General features: G+C 44.8%; 1 protein-coding gene across 1 annotated transcript in view; it reads right to left on the reverse strand.

Moving 5' to 3' along the window:
- Window positions 1–17,319, reverse strand: part of ADGRG4 (adhesion G protein-coupled receptor G4) — a 167,086-nt gene that overhangs the window by 79,608 nt on the left and 70,159 nt on the right. Inside the window, exons 9-12 of the mRNA XM_073641278.1 lie at window positions 12,566–12,723; window positions 8,228–8,357; window positions 6,189–6,310; window positions 2,747–2,954 (exon numbers count right to left, since the gene is read on the reverse strand). Coding sequence (XP_073497379.1) covers window positions 2,747–2,954; window positions 6,189–6,310; window positions 8,228–8,357; window positions 12,566–12,723 — 618 coding nt within the window. The remainder of the gene's footprint in view (window positions 1–2,746; window positions 2,955–6,188; window positions 6,311–8,227; window positions 8,358–12,565; window positions 12,724–17,319) is intronic.

Here is a 17,319-nt window from a genome sequence, read left to right on the forward strand (position 1 = left end):
CCATCAGGTTGCGGAATGCTTCCGTCTCCACGAGCCTAAAAGGCAACATTTCTAGCGCAAGCAGTCGCGAAATGTGGGAATTTAGTAGTGTGGCCTGTGGGGCATTGGCTGCGTATTTGCTCTTGCGTTCCAAAGACTGGACAACTGAACGCTGGGACAAGGACGTGAACGTGCTTCCTGATGCTGCTATTTGAGAGTGTGCAAAATGACAGGTTCAAGGCAGGAGGCATTGTCACATTCACCATGGACAGGGGATTTGCTTGCATGCACAACAGCGGAAGAAGCAGTGGTGCCACCCACAGACACTGTTCCTGGACCCTGGGGTTCGGCCCACAAAGTCGGGTGCTTTGCTGCCATGTGCCTGATCATGCTGGTGGTGGTCAGGCTGGTTGTTTTGCCACCCCTGCTGATGCTGGCCTGGCAGGTGGTGCAAATGGCCTTTTTGGGGTTATCGGCAGAGTCTTTAAAAAACAACCAGACTCAGGAAGACCTAACAGTTTTACTGGCAACTTCCTTCGTGTTGGTGTTACGGGGAACGGTTGCCTGCCTTCTTTCTGCAGCCACCACACTGCTTCTTCCTGCCTGTTGGAGTGCTCTACCTCCCTCCCCCTGTGTCCTGCTGTCCTCGCTCTGCATGTCCTCCTGCCATGTTGGGTCAGTTACTATATCATCCACCACCTCGTCTTCCACTTACGCACTCTGGTCCTCCTCCTGACTTTCTGGCAATTGTGTCTAATCATCGTCCACCTCTTGTGACATTTTGCCAACGTAGCCTTCGTGTGACCATGGCTGCTCAAATATTTGGGCATCGCTACATGCGATCTCCTCTTGTCCCGCTTTAAGTGGACCGGGCGAGAGGCCCGAATGTATAAATTTAAAAGTGAACAGCTCTTCGGAGTGTCCAAGTGTGGGATCAGTTGTCTCTGGGAACTCGGCATGGTGGAGGAAGGAGGTTCAGGGTGAGGAATATGCGTTCCAGACTCACAGCTACTGAGACTCGACCATGTGGAAGACTGGAAGCATTATCCGCTATCCAACCAACAACCTTTTCACACTGCTCTGGGTTCAATAGTGGTGTTCTGCCGTCCCCTATTAATTGGGACAGGAAGGTCGGGCGAGAAGATGTGGATGTTTGTTGTGGCACAATTTCAGCTTGCCCACGGCCTCGGCCTCTGCATGCACCATTATCACCATCACGTCCAGTTCCCCGTTCCTTGCCACGTGCCTTGCCAATTTTAAATGGAGGACAATATCTTCCACGCTCACTACAAATGACTGAATTTGGAGAGAACTTATATGTGAACCGTGTGACAGAGAAACCACAGTTTTAAATACCTGGCCTGTAGGTAACTATTTTGAACAGCAAACTGATGTCAATTGCTTCACTGACACACTGAAAAAATTTTTAATGGAGGTCAGAAATGGCAGTATTTCCTGAAAACGTATAAGTGATCCTTGTGATAGAGAAAACACAGTTTTAAATAGCTGGATTTTTAGCGCTGTAATATGGAAAGGACCTGGCTGTACTCTGCAGTGCCAACAAGCAAATGGGGCAGAAAAGCTGTGTTCTCTGGATTGCTTTTAAAGCAAATAATGAGGATTAAGATTAAAAAAAAAAATTAGTCCTGGCCCCTGAGACCTGGGCCTATTTCTAGAAATATCTAACAGCAGCGGCAGACAGAACTGGAATGGAGCCTCTTGTGCTATGTGCACTGCAGTCTGCTATATAACCTGCCTGCCTGTCTATATACACTGCCTGCTTGATATCTCTGCAGATGAATTAGCCCTCAGAAGGACTGTTAGTTGAGATGGATATGTGTCTCTAATATAGTCTGGTATACCTACACTAACTAGAAACAAGCAAATCTCTCCCTAGCTCAGCAGCACCTTTCCCTACACTGTCTAATTCCAGAGTGACTGTGACGAGCATGGCGGCGCCAGATCTGATATAGACCTGATGACGCTGTGCGGCCAGCCAATCACTGTAATGCCACAATCAACATGGCTACGGCATTACAGTGAGTGGCAGGCAATCCCTGCATGTTCATTGGCTCTCTAAAGAGCGCCAAACATGCAGGGAGGAGACCCGAGCTCCCGTCGAGCAACCCTGGAAATACTCGGCGAGCACAGAGCAGTAGCGAGCATGCTCGCTCATCACTACTAATAAACCCTGAAGTGCAGCTAGTGGATTCAGAAGAAAGGAGACAAGGAGGAGAACACGCGTGATCGCACACATGCATTCAGACAGTACTTGCAATTTCAATCAGAAGCAGAGGAAGGTCTCAAATATGTAAATGTGGAGGCATAATGTTAACTGTTGGCCACACCAAGGGTGCATCTAACTGTTGGCCACACCAAGGGTGCACCGAATCCTTCTCATTTGAATATGAATTAAAATTTATTTTCTCAGGCATTGTGCCAGTAGCAGGTACGGTGCTAGTGTGGTTATTATAGGGCTTAAGTCCCCTAAAACACTGTATAGCCCATTTAAAATTCATTTTGGGGGTGATGGACTCCCTTTAAGTGAATGGGATTAATTACTATGTCCTGAATAACCCCTTTGCGTAAATTTTCCCCCTAGTGTTTTGGTGGTTTTTAGCTGCCTATGTTGTATCATTTCTTGGGTGAACAATTTGTCAACAAGTATTACACATTCCTACATGTACCCATGTCCTACAGGAACTTCACGTAAGCCAAACCTGTAGTCATAAGATGATTAGGAAAATATCAGAAGTTGATTACTCACTTGTTGGTAAATGGGCGCATCAGTGTTCCAGCTCTTAATAAAATAGTGTTTATCACATCAATGTGAACCTTTGCATTTTCCGGATCAATTTCTCCCAAAGCAATTATTTCTGAAATTTTGTTGAGAATGATTCTTATATCATTTTCCAGTAAGGAAGTCGCCGTCTTCGTCATATTTAAAATTTGCATTGCCAAATAGTTTGCATTTTCTACAAAAAAAAGGAAAAAAAACAAACTTGTTGTTTGCTGAATACATAGAAGGGCTAAGCTGTGTTGGGGACAATGTGGAAGTGACAGTAAAATGGGACACAAAAGTGACAGGTCAGAGTGGCACAGGCGCAAGAGGGCAGAGTGGCACAGAAGTGATAAGGCAGAGTGGCACAGAAGTGACAGGGAAGAGTGGCACAGAAGTGACACGGCAATGTGGCACAGAAGTAACAGGGCAGAGTGGCACAGAAGTTATAGGACAGAGTGGCACAGACATGAGAGGGCAGAGTGGCACAGAAGTGACAGGGCAGAGTGGCACAGACATGACAGGGCAGAGTGGCACAGACATGACAGGGCAGAGTGGCACAGAAGTGACACGGCAATGTGGCACAGAAGTATCAGGGCAGAGTGGCACAGAAGTTATAGGACAGAGTGGCACAGACGTGAGAGGGCAGAGTGGCACAGAAGTGACAGGGCAGAGTGGCACAGACATGACAGGGCAGAGTGGCACAGAAGTGATAGGGCAGAGTGGCACAGAAGTAACAGGGCAGAGTGGCACAGAAGTTATAGGACAGAGTGGCACAGACGTGAGAGGGCAGAGTGGCACAGAAGTGACAGGGCAGAGTGGCACAGACATGACAGGGCAGAGTGGCACAGAAGTGATAGGGCAGAGTGGCACAGAAGTGACAGAGCAGAGTGGCACAGACATGACAGGGCAGAGTGGCACAGAAGTGACACGGCAATGTGGCACAGAAGTGACACGGCAATGTGGCACAGAAGTAACAGGGCAGAGTGGCACAGAAGTGATAGGACAGAGTGGCACAGATGTGAGAGGGCAGAGTGGCACAGAAGTGACAGAGCAGAGTGGCAGGCCGGGCGTCAGCACCCTGAGCAGACGGGGGGCCCACTCACCGTCGGGCACCCCAGCGTGCTATGGGATCCGTGAGTGGAAAAGAGCGGTGCCCGCGCCCGCCCCCCCCTTCCCGCTTGCTCAGGGCCCCGGCACAATACTTACCTCTCCCCGTGCCTGGTGCTATATCTTCCGCGGCTGCTACACTGTGAGGTCTCAGGTCAGAGGGCGCGATGACATCTTTCCACCGTGCCCTCAACTGAGCAGTCACAGCGCAGAGCGGAAAGACGGCGACGCGGCTGAGGAGTTCGGAGCTGCAGCAGCGATGAGAGCAGCGGCAGCAGGTAAGGTGAGTATTTGATTTTTTTATTTTTTTTATGTATGGAGGCATGGGGCATTATATGGGGCACTTGCATGGGGCATTATATGGGGGCCCAGGAGGCATGGGGTATTATATGGGGGACCAGGAGGCATGGGGCATTATATGTGGGCCCAGGAGGCATGGGGTATTATATGGGGGCCCAGGAGGCATGGGGTATTATATGGGGGCCCAGGAGGCATGGGGCATTATATGTGGGCCCAGGAGGCATGGGGTATTATATGGGGCACTTGCATCGGGCATTATATGGGGGTCCAGGAGGCATGGGGTATTATATGGGGGCCCAGGAGGCATGGGGTATTATATGTGGGCCCAGGAGGCATGGAGTATTACATGGGGGCCCAGGAGGCATGGGGCATTATATGTGGGCCCAGGAGGAATGGGGTATTATATGGGAGCCCAGGAGGCATGGGGCGTTATATGGGGGCCCAAGAGGCATGGGGCATTATATGGGGGCCCAGCCTGCATGGAGCATTATATTGCGGCACAGCCTGCGTGGGGCATTATATGGGGGCACAGCCTGCATGGGGCATTATATGAAGGCCCAGCCTGCATGAGGCATTATATGGGGGCCCAGCCTGCATGGGGCATTATATGGGGGCACAGCCTGCATGGGGCATTATATGGGGGCAAAGCCTGCATGGGGCATTATATGGGGACACAGCCTGCATGGGGCATTATATGGGGGCACAGCCAGCAGGGAGCATTATATGGGGGCCAATATTCTGCATGGAGCAATTTATGGAGGCCAGTATCCTGCATGGAGCATTTTATGGGGGGCAGTATCCTGTATGGAGCATTATATGGGGTCCATTATACTGTATGGAGCAATATATGGGGCTCATTATACTGTTTGGAGGACTATATTGTCCGGTCTGCACTGTACACTGTGAGGATTCGCCGGTTTCTGAGCTATTGTAGAATTTACCATAGATATCACTCATGTAATGTAAGAAGTGAAATCTTTGCATTGTACTATATATATATATATATATATATATATATATATATATATATATATTTCTCTGCGGTATCTGTGCATCATGAATCGTGGTATGTGTTAAAGGGGCCTGCTGAGACTCTTTCGCCCGGGGCCCAGAAAAACCTGGAGCCGGCAATGTGGCACAGAAGTGATAGTACAGAGTGGCACAGAAGAGACACTGCAATATGGCACAGACGCGACAGGTCAATGTGGCACAGAATTGACAAGGCAAAGTGGCACATAAGTGACAGGAAAGTGTGGCACAGATGTGATAGGGCAATGTGCACAGAACCGACAGAGCAATGTGACACAGAAGTGACAGGTCAGTAAGGCACAGAAGTGACAGGGCAGTGGGGTCCATCGCCTGTAATTACATATTTTTTATGTCCTATAGTATAAGATACATTGTCACAACCCAGCACAGTTCTGCAGCTCCAGGCATTCATATTTTCATACATGCATTTAACCCCTTACTTTGTGTACTTAGTTACAAAGTTAAAAAAGATACATTAATAAAAAGCAAATTGTCGCATTTTTATGTTGCATTTTTTTTACAATGCATTTTTTCCAGGTAAAACACATTTCTGATATTACCACCCCTATGACTTTCCAATATGCATTAAGTGCCCTACAAACATATGTCCCTGACAATACCTCTCCCCCAGAAGACATGATTGTCACCGATGTCACATCCATGGTGTTATCACACACTATGGTGCCCAAAATGTGATACAACATATGCTCCCGACCCAGGCTCCAGTCTGGAAGGTGCAAATCTGGGGTCAGTTTATAGGGCCAGCACGCACTATATAGATGTTACCGCCTGATACAATGGCCTCACATTTTGTGTTATGCTGGCCTTATACACAAATCAGATGGAAACTTCACAGCATGATGATATTTAACAGTATTTTGCATATAAGATCAGAGACTTTGCTTCTATAAGTTGTGCACTACCTCCATGATCTATACCCATAACCACCAAACCCTACATATTCTGTACCCACATAGTACTAGATACTCACCTGGTGTTACAGGAACATTTTCAAGATCATTAAATGAAGAAGGAATGCATTTGCTATAGTTTGCCTCTCCCCATTCTGTTGCAAGAGTGGTGACTCTGACACCGATGGTGACACTGATGGAGCTGAAACATAAAAAATGAGTCGCTTAACAAGAAGGGAAATTTATTATATTCATATTACAGCTTATATAATGTAAAAATAGGAATCCTAATTCTGTCTGTTCTGTTTGTCTGTTCATCACATGCAGCGACTATTATCTTCAACATGTAGGATTAGAAGAGAAACTGATACAACCAAGCCTGAGAGGTCAACAGTACAGTCAAACTCTGAGCCATGGGCCAAATCTGGCCCGCAGTGTGGTTTTCTTTGGCCCGCGACACCAGAACCACCACCCCTATGTGGGGACATTATTCTGTATGGAGGATTATGTGGGCCCATTATTCTGTATGGAGGACTATGAGGGCCATTATTCTGTATGGAGTACTATGTGGGGCCCATTATTCTGTATGGAGGACTATGTGGGACCATTATTCTGTATGGAGGACTATGTGGGACCATTATACTGTATGGTGGACTATGTTGGGCCCATTATTCTGTATGGAGAACTATGTGGGGCTATTATACTGTATGCAGGACTATGTGGGGCCATTATACTGTATGGAGGACTACATGGGGCCATTATTCTGTATGGAGGACTATGTGAGGTCCATTATACTGTATGGAGGACTTTGTGGGGCCATTATACTGTATGGAGGACTATGTGGGGCCCATTATTCTGGATGGAGGACTATATGGGGCGATTATACTATATGGAGGACTATGTGGGGCCCATTACTGTATGGAGGACTATGTGGGGCCATTATACTGTATGGAGGACTATGTGGGGCCATTATACTGTATGGAGGACTATGTGGGGCCATTATACTGTATGGAGGACTATGTGGGGTGCATTATTCTGTATGGAGGACTATCTGGGGCCGCTATTCTGTCTGGAGGACTATGTGTGGCCCATTATATTGTATGGAGGACTATGTGGGGCCCATTATTCTGTATGGAGGACTATGTGGGGCCATTATTCTGTATGGAGGACTATGTGTGGCCATTATTCTGTATGGAGGACTATGTGGGGCCCATTATTCTGTATGGAGGACTATGTGGGGCCCATTATTCTTTATGGAGGACTATGTGGAGCCATTATTCTGTATGGAGGACTATGAGAGCCATTATTCTGTCTGGAGGACTTTGTGGGGCTCATTATACTGTATGGAGTACTATGTGGGGCCCATTATTCTGTATGGAGGACTATGTGGGGCCCATTATTCTGTATGGAGGACTATGTGGAGCCATTATTCTGTATGGGGGACTATGTGGGGCCCATTATTCTGTATGGAGGACTATGTGGGGCTCATTATACTGTATGGAGGACTATGTGGGTCCCATTAATCTGTATGGAGGACTATGTGGGGCCATTATACTGTATGGAGAACAATGAAGGGCCCATTATTCTGTATGGAGGACTATGTGGGGCTCATTATACTGTATGGAGTACTATGTGGGGCCCGTTATTCTGCATGGAGGACTATGTGGGACCATTATACCGTATGGAGGACTATGTGGGGCCCATTATTCTGTATGGAGGACTATGTGGGGCCATTATACTGTATGGAGAACTATGTGGGGCCATAATACTGTATGGAGGACTATGTGGGGTACATTATTCTGTATGGAGAACTATGTGGGGCCATTATTCTGTATGGAGGACTATGTAGGGCCATTATTCTGTAAGGAATAATAAGGAAAAACTTCCTTAATAATAGACATTTTTTTTAATAAATAACAAGGTTGGCCCATGACTTTGTGCAAATTTTTAATTTTGGCTCTCTGGGTAATTGAGTTCGACATCCCCAGCTTACAGAAAGGTGCAACAAAACTGCACCCACAATTAAAACATGTCCGCTTCCTCCGGAAGTGACACATCAGTCAGAATTCTGTTTGACACACACTTTTCCACATTTCTTGCAAAATGCTACTGATCCTACCATTCTCTTGTTGCCATCTCATTTGGGTTTGTATGGCACTGTAGGGTGGCTTTTTCAGTTGGGTTTGTTTGTGGCCATACATATTGAAAGTCATCATACCACGTGGAGTCATTCCTACAGTGTTTTGCATCTTAGAGTAAAAAAAAACCAAATGTAATAAGGAACTTATAACTTAATTAAGAATATAGCAAATACATAAATATCGAGGTACAGTGTTTAAAAATAAGGATATCAAATTTTCAATATATGAATGAAAAAAGCAAATCTTACTAATGCAAGGAAAACTTCAGCATAAAGTTTTTTGCATAGCACAGCTCCTTTGACTGCATAGCGGCCACTGGCCGGGTACTGCACATCTACCCCCTATTCAAATCAGTAGGGGGCCATTGTGCAGTACCGACCCAAGGCTGTGCTATCAGCTCTGTATCTAAGCAGTTCCGGCCACCTCTGACACCGGGAACTGCTGATCGGCGGAGATGCCGGACGTCGCACCCCCACCAATCAGACATGGATGACCTATCCTAGGGACAGCCCATCAAAGTTAAAGTCCCGGACAACCCCTTTAAACTACATTTAAAAACGTATATCCAGTGCAGCACTACGAGTCCCGTGCTGCTTGGTACAACCCTTCACTCGGTTATGTACACCTTGTTTTGGGCTTGAAAAAGGCCCTGTGTGGCCGAAACATCGCATGTCCGTTTTTTTATGTGTACACTGGTGCCAATAAATTTTTTTATAAGAATGATACCTGGTGCCTTGGATTCTTGGAATATGAACCCCTTTAAACTAGTAAGAACTGAAATAGACGTGTGAATGTGGTACAGTTTCTGTAGTATCACTGCATCTCTTCCATTCCTGTTACCACTTCCCCGGCCTTTTATGTTGCACTTCTTTGTCTTTTATGTTGAGATATTCTTGCCTTAATGACAATGAGTCCATGGTGATTAAAGGCAGATAATGGCTCCTGTGCCAGAATGGTATGTGTGGGTCTCTTTCCATCCAACGACAAATACATCAAGAGGAAGAGGATTATTGTAGATCTCCTCTCTCATCACTCTCTAGCTATTTCCTCAACTTTTTGCCAATTTTTTTATAATAATAATAATAATATAATCCACTTTAGATTGTGATACTTTCATGCAATCCTTGAAACAGTAAAGGGAATTTTATTTTTTATTTTTTTATTATTTGTTAGACTAAGTCTCAACGTTGAGTATCCTGTGTGTTTTTTTTTGTGCTGCGTATTGTCTTGTTCCAACAAAGTGGATGAGATTTATAGAAATCTGATGCCCACTGTGCTTCTATTACGCTGTGGAAATTGACCTGTGGTGCGATTTTGAAATCTGCATTTTATTGGTGGATTTTTCCCATAGACTTGAATGACATAAATAAAATCTGCAGATAAAAAATGCATATGCATTTTTATTGTGTTTCCTCAGCGGAAATGTATATACACTTGTAATTCACACATGACTTTATCAATAAAGTTTTATCAAAGCCAAGTAACAGGTAGTTTCCATAAAAAAAAGTAGTAAAAAAGTATTTAAAACATGACATATTAAAAACAGACACAAACCGCAGCTGAAAAAAATGGCAAAAAAAACCTCATTAAAAAAAACGCACTCAAAAATTAAATGAAAAAAATGAAAAAAAAGCAGAAATGCTGTATAAAATCTGCAGCATTAAATCTCACCAAACACTCATCATGGGAAATTAGCGTAAGGGTAGGTTCACACGAGAGTGTATAAAATCATTCAGAGTTTCATCCAGAAAATTCAAATGACTTTTTTCTCTCTTGTCATCCATGTACAATCTGTTTTTTTACAGCAGCAATATTACAAAGGCGATGGAAGTATCCTGCGCTGCTGAATAAATGACAAGCTAAGATGGAACAAAGGATTGCTGTTTTAATGTCAACGCATTTCAGAGTTCCAACTCCTTCTTCAGGTCACCTACAGAAGAAGCAGCTATTAATCATTTACAAGACCATTTTCCGTTTACAATGCTGTCCTTTTTATTTATGGACAGCACTCAGACCAAAAATACAGTCGTGTGAACGAGCCCTAATAGTGGCAATTAATCCCATTGCCTATGATTACTGTATGTTGCAATAAGGAACACTGGCTGTTCTCTGGTGATCAAAAGTAAAAGCACCTTGCAGAAAAAAAATCCCCAAAACATTGTAAGTTTTTTGGGTATTTAAAGCACCACTCTAGTGTTTTTTTTATTGCAGAGCCAGAGTGGTGCATCTAATCTAAGGTCCCTGCCCCCAGTCTTATACTCCCCTGCCGCCCTCTTCATCTTCTATCAGGGCTGCTCCCCTCTGTCTCTGGCAGTTTGTGACCCGCCGGATCGCTCCAGTGTTTGCTGGGTGAGCCGGAGGTCTTTATAAATGCTCATTCTGGCAGTCATAGACTTACACTGAGAGCTTGTGACTGTTGTGGTCACAAGATGGCGCCGCGGGTTCGGAGTGGCGCCAATAAAAGATGAACATGGAGGCAGGCGAGTCAGGGCCAGGAACCTAGTTCCTTATATAGTGACCGTTAGTGATCATAACTATGGATAACTAAGCTACTGCAATGCCCTGCATATGGAGTAAGTGACATAGTGAATCAGAAGAACTATACTATACTTCTAATTGGAGGTATTTGCTAATATTATTATTATTACACCTACTACATATTGGGGTAGAATTTGGAGATGGGAATACCCTTTTAAGTCAAAGTTGAACTTTATATGTGAAAATTATCTTACTGCAATCATTAAATTGTTAGATCTACTGTATATCAGATAGTTTTCTTGGGAAAAACAAGTTAAAACTGTTAAGCTGACCATACACATTAGACTTATGTTGGCCGAACCAGCTGATATTGACAGATTCGGCAGACGGTCTAATGTGTATGGGGGCGCCGGCCAACTGATGGAGAGATGGCGATCAGACATGTCCAATTTCGAACTGCCAATTGAACTGTTCTCCGGAAACAAGCTACCGGCTGACATGTCAGTCGGTGGTTTTCTCCCAGAGAACACAGGAGCGCTGGACTGAACGAGCGCACCTCTCTATGGGAGAGTCAGCTGAACGATCATTCAGCCGACAGGCATCTAATGGCCATCTAATGTGTATGGTCAGCCTAAAGCACTTGGCCCTAGTTGAGGAAAGTTTTACAATTATGTGTAATACTCGCTCCTTAAAAAAGTATGCTGGAGACACTCTTTAACTCTTTACAGCCACATAATCTAGAGCTCCTTTACTATGAATACGGGAGAAAGAGAGTTACATTTGAATTTTTAGACTTTGAACAGCATAAGCGTCACAAAACCCTCCGCCCTCTGGGAAGATGTGGATGCCGTGTGTTGCATTTGGTAACGGATTCCCTCTTTTTCACCCTACAAAAGTTTTACAGCAATTAAGACTTAGCTCCAAGTAATGCCTAGGTTGCAACTTAAGAGTTAGCAACAATTGACTGATGGTAGATACCAGTGTTGGGTACCAGGTCAAGTAGCGTGAAGTGTAGTGTTCTGCTGTATTTTGCAAGAACAGACAAAATATTTAATATATAATTATAACCAGTTTACGGTGTGGTCTATTTGATCTGCGGAGTCTAAGGCACCTGACAGTCGGTGCGATGACGGCGATCTACTGTATGTCTGGCAACGCAGCCAAATACTCCACTTCTCTAAATATAACTTTTTCCAAAGTGTAATCTTGTCCAAACTGTTTGCTTATTCGTTTTTTAATATTGCATTGAATAAAGGATAAAGGACGGCACAGTGGATGTCATGAATGTGATGAATTATTATCCATTCTTTTCACCTATTATCCCACTAGTTTCAATGTTGTAAACCAAACATTGACTATAAACTAGGGAAATTTGTGTTTTCTTTCATGATTTTTCTCACTCCGCAGTCAATGGAACAGAAGATGGAAAGAATGACAAGGTGGATGACAACTTTGCCATCAGTCGGATCAGTTTGTCATGTATTAATTATCTCTTTGCAAAAAGTACATAAATAAATTAAAAATATGGCTGAAAAAACAAGCGCCTTGTATTGTGGAATGCTGTTTGTTTGTTTTTGTTCTACCCATAATAGTCATTCTATAATCAGCTCATTTTATAAGCTGGATTTAAGTCTGCTAATTATTTCTAAAACCCCAGATTTACAACTCATAAACCAGATGTAATTCAATTTACGGTGCTGTTAAATGAACTCAATGTTCACAAACTAATAAAATATTTTATAGTTATGTATAAAATCCCCACAGGTTTTGACTTATAAAAAGAGGACAGTAAACACTAATTACATAATAGGATGACTGGATGAAATAAAAGCAGTTACCTAATGGTTCTGTGGTCAAATTATGTGTAGTAAGATCTGGATTCAGTTCCGGATCTGTAAATCCCTCTATCAGGAGATGTTTAAGTTGATAGGCTAGTAAGTCCTGGGTTTTTGAAGAATTTGCACAAACAATAGCTTTGGAAATATACACTGGAGGACTGAAATAAATGTTGCATAAGTACCAAAAAAATATATATATAAAAACTCAAAACAACAGGACAACGTATACAATGATCACGCACGATGATTATACTAACTTGGAATCATCAGAGTCCTCATTGGTTTCCCTTTTCTTGCAGCACAATCAAGAAAATAAATCATTAAATAAGGAAAATCATTACTTCATAAATGTTTATAAAAAGAGATATTATAGCAGAATGAAGACAAGACAATCTAAAGGATTTTTTCTACTGAAAAGAAAATAAAGCCATGATAGGAAACCAAGAACCATTAACGAAGGGGAAAATAGTTCACTTGTGCCCATCAGGATTGGAGAATTACTGTAAGGCTATGTGCCCACGATGCAGAAATGAAGCTTCATATCTGCATGTCCTTGGCCGGAAAAAGACGTGCGGAATTTGACACGCGTTTTTTGCGCGTTTTTGAAGCGTTTTGCACATGCGGAATTGCCTTACGTTTTTCTAATGTATTGAAGATGGCAATTCCGCATGTGCAAAATGCACAAATAATGGACATGCTGCGGAGTTTTTCGCACATCAAAAACACTGCGGAAAATTCCGCAGCATGGGCATTGAAATTGCGGATTTACATTGGGGACTATGGGGGAAGGATTACCAAGCGTTTTACAAGCGTTTACGCTGCAAAATTTCCGCAGCAAAAATGCTTGAAAAACGCATCTTGGGCACGGACCCTAAGCCATATGCCACGAGGCCACGGAAGAGCTCAAAGTCCCTGCAGCTCCTCCTTACAGAGCTGTGGGTATTTTACACCATACAGATCTGTAGGGCTATTATCCCTATTTATAGGCAAATTGTTCTGTAATACAACATCTAATGGACCATGCTACAATTTTCTTTGGTCCAGTTCTTAAAAAAAACAAGAGAAAAAGCTTCTGCATAGGAAATCGAAGGCACATAGAGGATCAACAGTGCCTCATAGAAGCCTGCAGATGCCATATTAAGGCTCTGTATGATTTGGAGTGGTAATGTGGTCATGAGCTTGAGGTTTTAGTCTAACTAGCCATGAAGATACAGCAAAAGTCAGTGCTTTTCCATATCAGAATCCTGGCCACCTGACCTAAAGACAGATAAAAGAAATCCATTGGGCTATCACTAGCCTACGGCTGCACCCCTCTCTCCCAGTCAGTCTACTTTAAGATCTACATAATAAAAAATATTAATAATAATACAATAAATTAATGCTTCTGATGCAGGCACTGATAACCATCTTCCCTTCAGTACCATGCCACTAGGGAGAAGATGGTTTATATAGTTGGTAAATTGCTATCATAAATTCATCCTGGTGAGAACATCGTCATAGAAAAAGAATTTAGAGCCTTTTACCTTTTTATTGTTATTTTGTGCAAGGACATTTCCAGGTTCATTACTGCAGCAAACATTGAGATAATAAGAGTAAATCAGGAGTTAAAATATAGATTATAATGATTCATTAGAAGAATAGGGATAGGATAATGAAAGATCGGATCGCTCAAGAATAATGAAAAATTATGAAATATTATGAATGCAAAAAAGATTTGAGCCAATACCCAAGAAGAATCAATCATTAGCCAAAAATCATACTTTACCTTTGTATTATTCATTTGGTCATTCATAATTCTCATATTATATGAAGATTAAAGTAGATAGCATGGATAATGTGCAAGGTATATCAATGATATCCAAAATCTATAGTGAAAATTGCCTCTTCAGAGAAAAAGAGGACTTGAACTCTATAGCGCCACCTATTGGAAGCAGCAATCCTACCAGTCACAATCAACCCTTTAACGAGTCGTGCAATATGACTTAGGATAAAAGCCAAATCAGAATCTCAATTTGCAGGCATGTTGTTTCGGGCTGTTGGCCCTCATCAGGGCAAAGTATGAGATCTGATTTGGTTAGATGAGAGGCTCTGGACTGAGGTCTAAGGGGTAACTTTTCTCCTTGTGGAGAGTGACATACCAGCACTGGCTTGTCAAGGTAAGGAGGCTTATTCACCAAGCAATGCTCCTCTGGGAAATTTAATATGCAAATTGCCTCTTCAGAGAAAAAGAGGACTTGTACTCTATAGCGCCACCTATTGGAAGCAGCAATCCTACAAGACACAATCAACCCTTTAACGAGTCCTTATGACTTAGGATAAAAGCCAAATCAGAATCTCAATTTGCAATTTGCTCAAGGATCTATTGAAGCATGTAATTGTGGGAGAATAATATTATGTAAATACTTTGATACCAAAAAAGACAAAAGTATTCTAGGAATGATATCTGTATTGACTGAGCAGAAAAATAACATTTGCAAGCTTTTGGAGCACAGGGACCCGTTCATCAGGCAAGTTTATGAATGATTTACTGATAAGAGTGTAAAAGATGTTCCAAATATTTAGGCTCCTGTCTCAGTCATTAATTTGATAAAGGAACTCTTTACACCGAAAGCTTGCAAATATAATTTTTTTTACCCAATAAAGGTATCTCTCCTAGAATACCTTGGTGTTTTTTGGCATAGAAGTACTTATCGTACTTAGATTTTTCTGGCTTACACGGTACCACTATATAATTTTTTTCGTTGTACATTATGCTACTGTTAATGAGATATTCCCAACACAAGATAAATGTCTATGTGACACCCCAGGGGTCTGGTTGCCACAGAGATAGAGATATTACGTCTGAGAGCAGGTGGGAGGTCTCTTGGTCAGGAATCCTATGCATGCCACACCTCCTGCCCAGTCCTGGGAGGGGAAGAACTTCCCCTATATAAACCTGGGGCTGAGGCAGGGTTAGTGAGTAGAGAAGAAGTAGTGACAGAGAAGCAGATATAGGAAAAGAACATCAGGAGCTCTGTGGGAGCAGTGCTACAAGGAGTCAGGGGCTGGCAGCTGCAGAGCTCGCCCTGACTGAGTAGTTATCACCGGACCCGGAGTCCGAGGCTGTGGGGACTAACTCCTATCCAGCAGCAGAAACCGACCGGCAGGGGATTGCAGGTCCTCTGGCCCAGAAACCCGAAGGCACGGTCACACGCGTGGGACCAGCACCGCCGTCGTGGAGCGGAAGCTACTAGAAGGCCCCGAGTCACCGGCCATACGGGTGAGCACCACACGGTACACTCAGGGACGTGGGCTACTTATACCCGCCTCTAGCAAGGTAGCCGGAAGAGTATCGTTAGTTTGGGAGGCCTACAACTCCGCCTGGCCAGGGGAGATCCCATCTGCTTAAGGACTGACCAGGCCCCAATCGCTAGCCAGTACTCCGGGAGGGTCTATCTTTGTCACCAGTAAAGACCCTGAACTACACCGTACCGTCTCCGAGTGGTTCCTGCTACCCCCATCATCCACGTCGGCTGCCCTGAGGCCATACCCCTCCCGTTGGGGGTTATACTATCACGCTGCACAATCCTACCACCGGCCTCAGCGGTCTGCCCTGCAGCAGCAGCTCCTTAGCTGTACTCAACGGGTGGCGTAGTCGTCCAACATCTACCGCTAATACAGCGCCACTTAGTCTGACTCCCTGGGCACGGACCGGATCACCGCCACGAGACTACAACCCTCAAGAGATCCGGCTCCGGGTAAGCTCCCGCGTGCGCAACGCAGCGCAACACAGGCCCAGGGGCGCGTCAACTTTTGGCGTAGTCGGCAGGATCTCGTGCCCGCAACCACCGGGTACTGCGTGCCTGAAAAAGACTGTTCAAACTTACCTGTGGTGAAGATTCCCGCCATCCGGCGCCATCTTCCGCTTCCTTCCCGCCATCGGTGGAGTTTTCCCGCCATCCGGCGCCATCTTCAGCCTTCTTCCCGCCACACGTGGAGTTTTCCCGCCATTGGACGCCATCTTGAGGACGCCGCGCGGGAAGAAGAGGGGCGTGGACTCCGAAAGCGCGCGAGAACTGAAGCCCCGCCTCACGTCCGGACGTTGCGTAAGGTCCTGGAAGGAGCCCAGCAGACGCCGACGTCACAGGAGCGCGACGGAAGGTCCTCAACCCTGACGATCCACTGCGGAGCCGCGGCCTACGGAAGAGGATCATCGCAAGGTAGGCCACGGTCCACTAGGGGGGAGAAGGATGTCGGATACGGAGGAGAGCTTCACCGCTTCAACCCCCGCCAGCGCCACCGCTGTTGCGGTCATGCCTTTCACCATGCCCTATATCCCGGGGGCAGCCTGGCTACCCCAGTACTCAGGGGAGTCACATACCCTGCATGACTTTAGAGAAAAGCTGGATAGCCTCTTCCAGGTGTACCCCCTCACAGAGGAGCAAAAAGTGAGCATCCTGGTGGCCCAATTAACCGGGGCAGCCCAAAGGGAGGTAAAGTCCTGGCCACCTGGGGGGAGGACTGTCGCAGGGATACTAACCCGGCTGAGGGACACCTTTGATACCCGCACCTCAGCCGAGATCAAGCTTAGATTCTACGGGTGCAAACAGCGGGCACATGAGAGTATAAGGGACTATGCCCTGAACCTACAAGAGGCCCTGAGAGCCATTAAGCAGACCGACCCTGACGGCGTGGGAGACGAGGACAGGCTGTTGACTGAACAATTTATAGAGGGTTTATATTGCAATGCCCACCGAACCCAGTTGCGGGCAATG

This window comes from Phyllobates terribilis, unplaced genomic scaffold, assembly GCF_046119375.1.
Source record: "Phyllobates terribilis strain yellow unplaced genomic scaffold, ASM4611937v1 Scaffold_7__3_contigs__length_470593459, whole genome shotgun sequence".
In the NCBI taxonomy this organism is placed as follows: Eukaryota; Metazoa; Chordata; class Amphibia; order Anura; family Dendrobatidae; genus Phyllobates; species Phyllobates terribilis.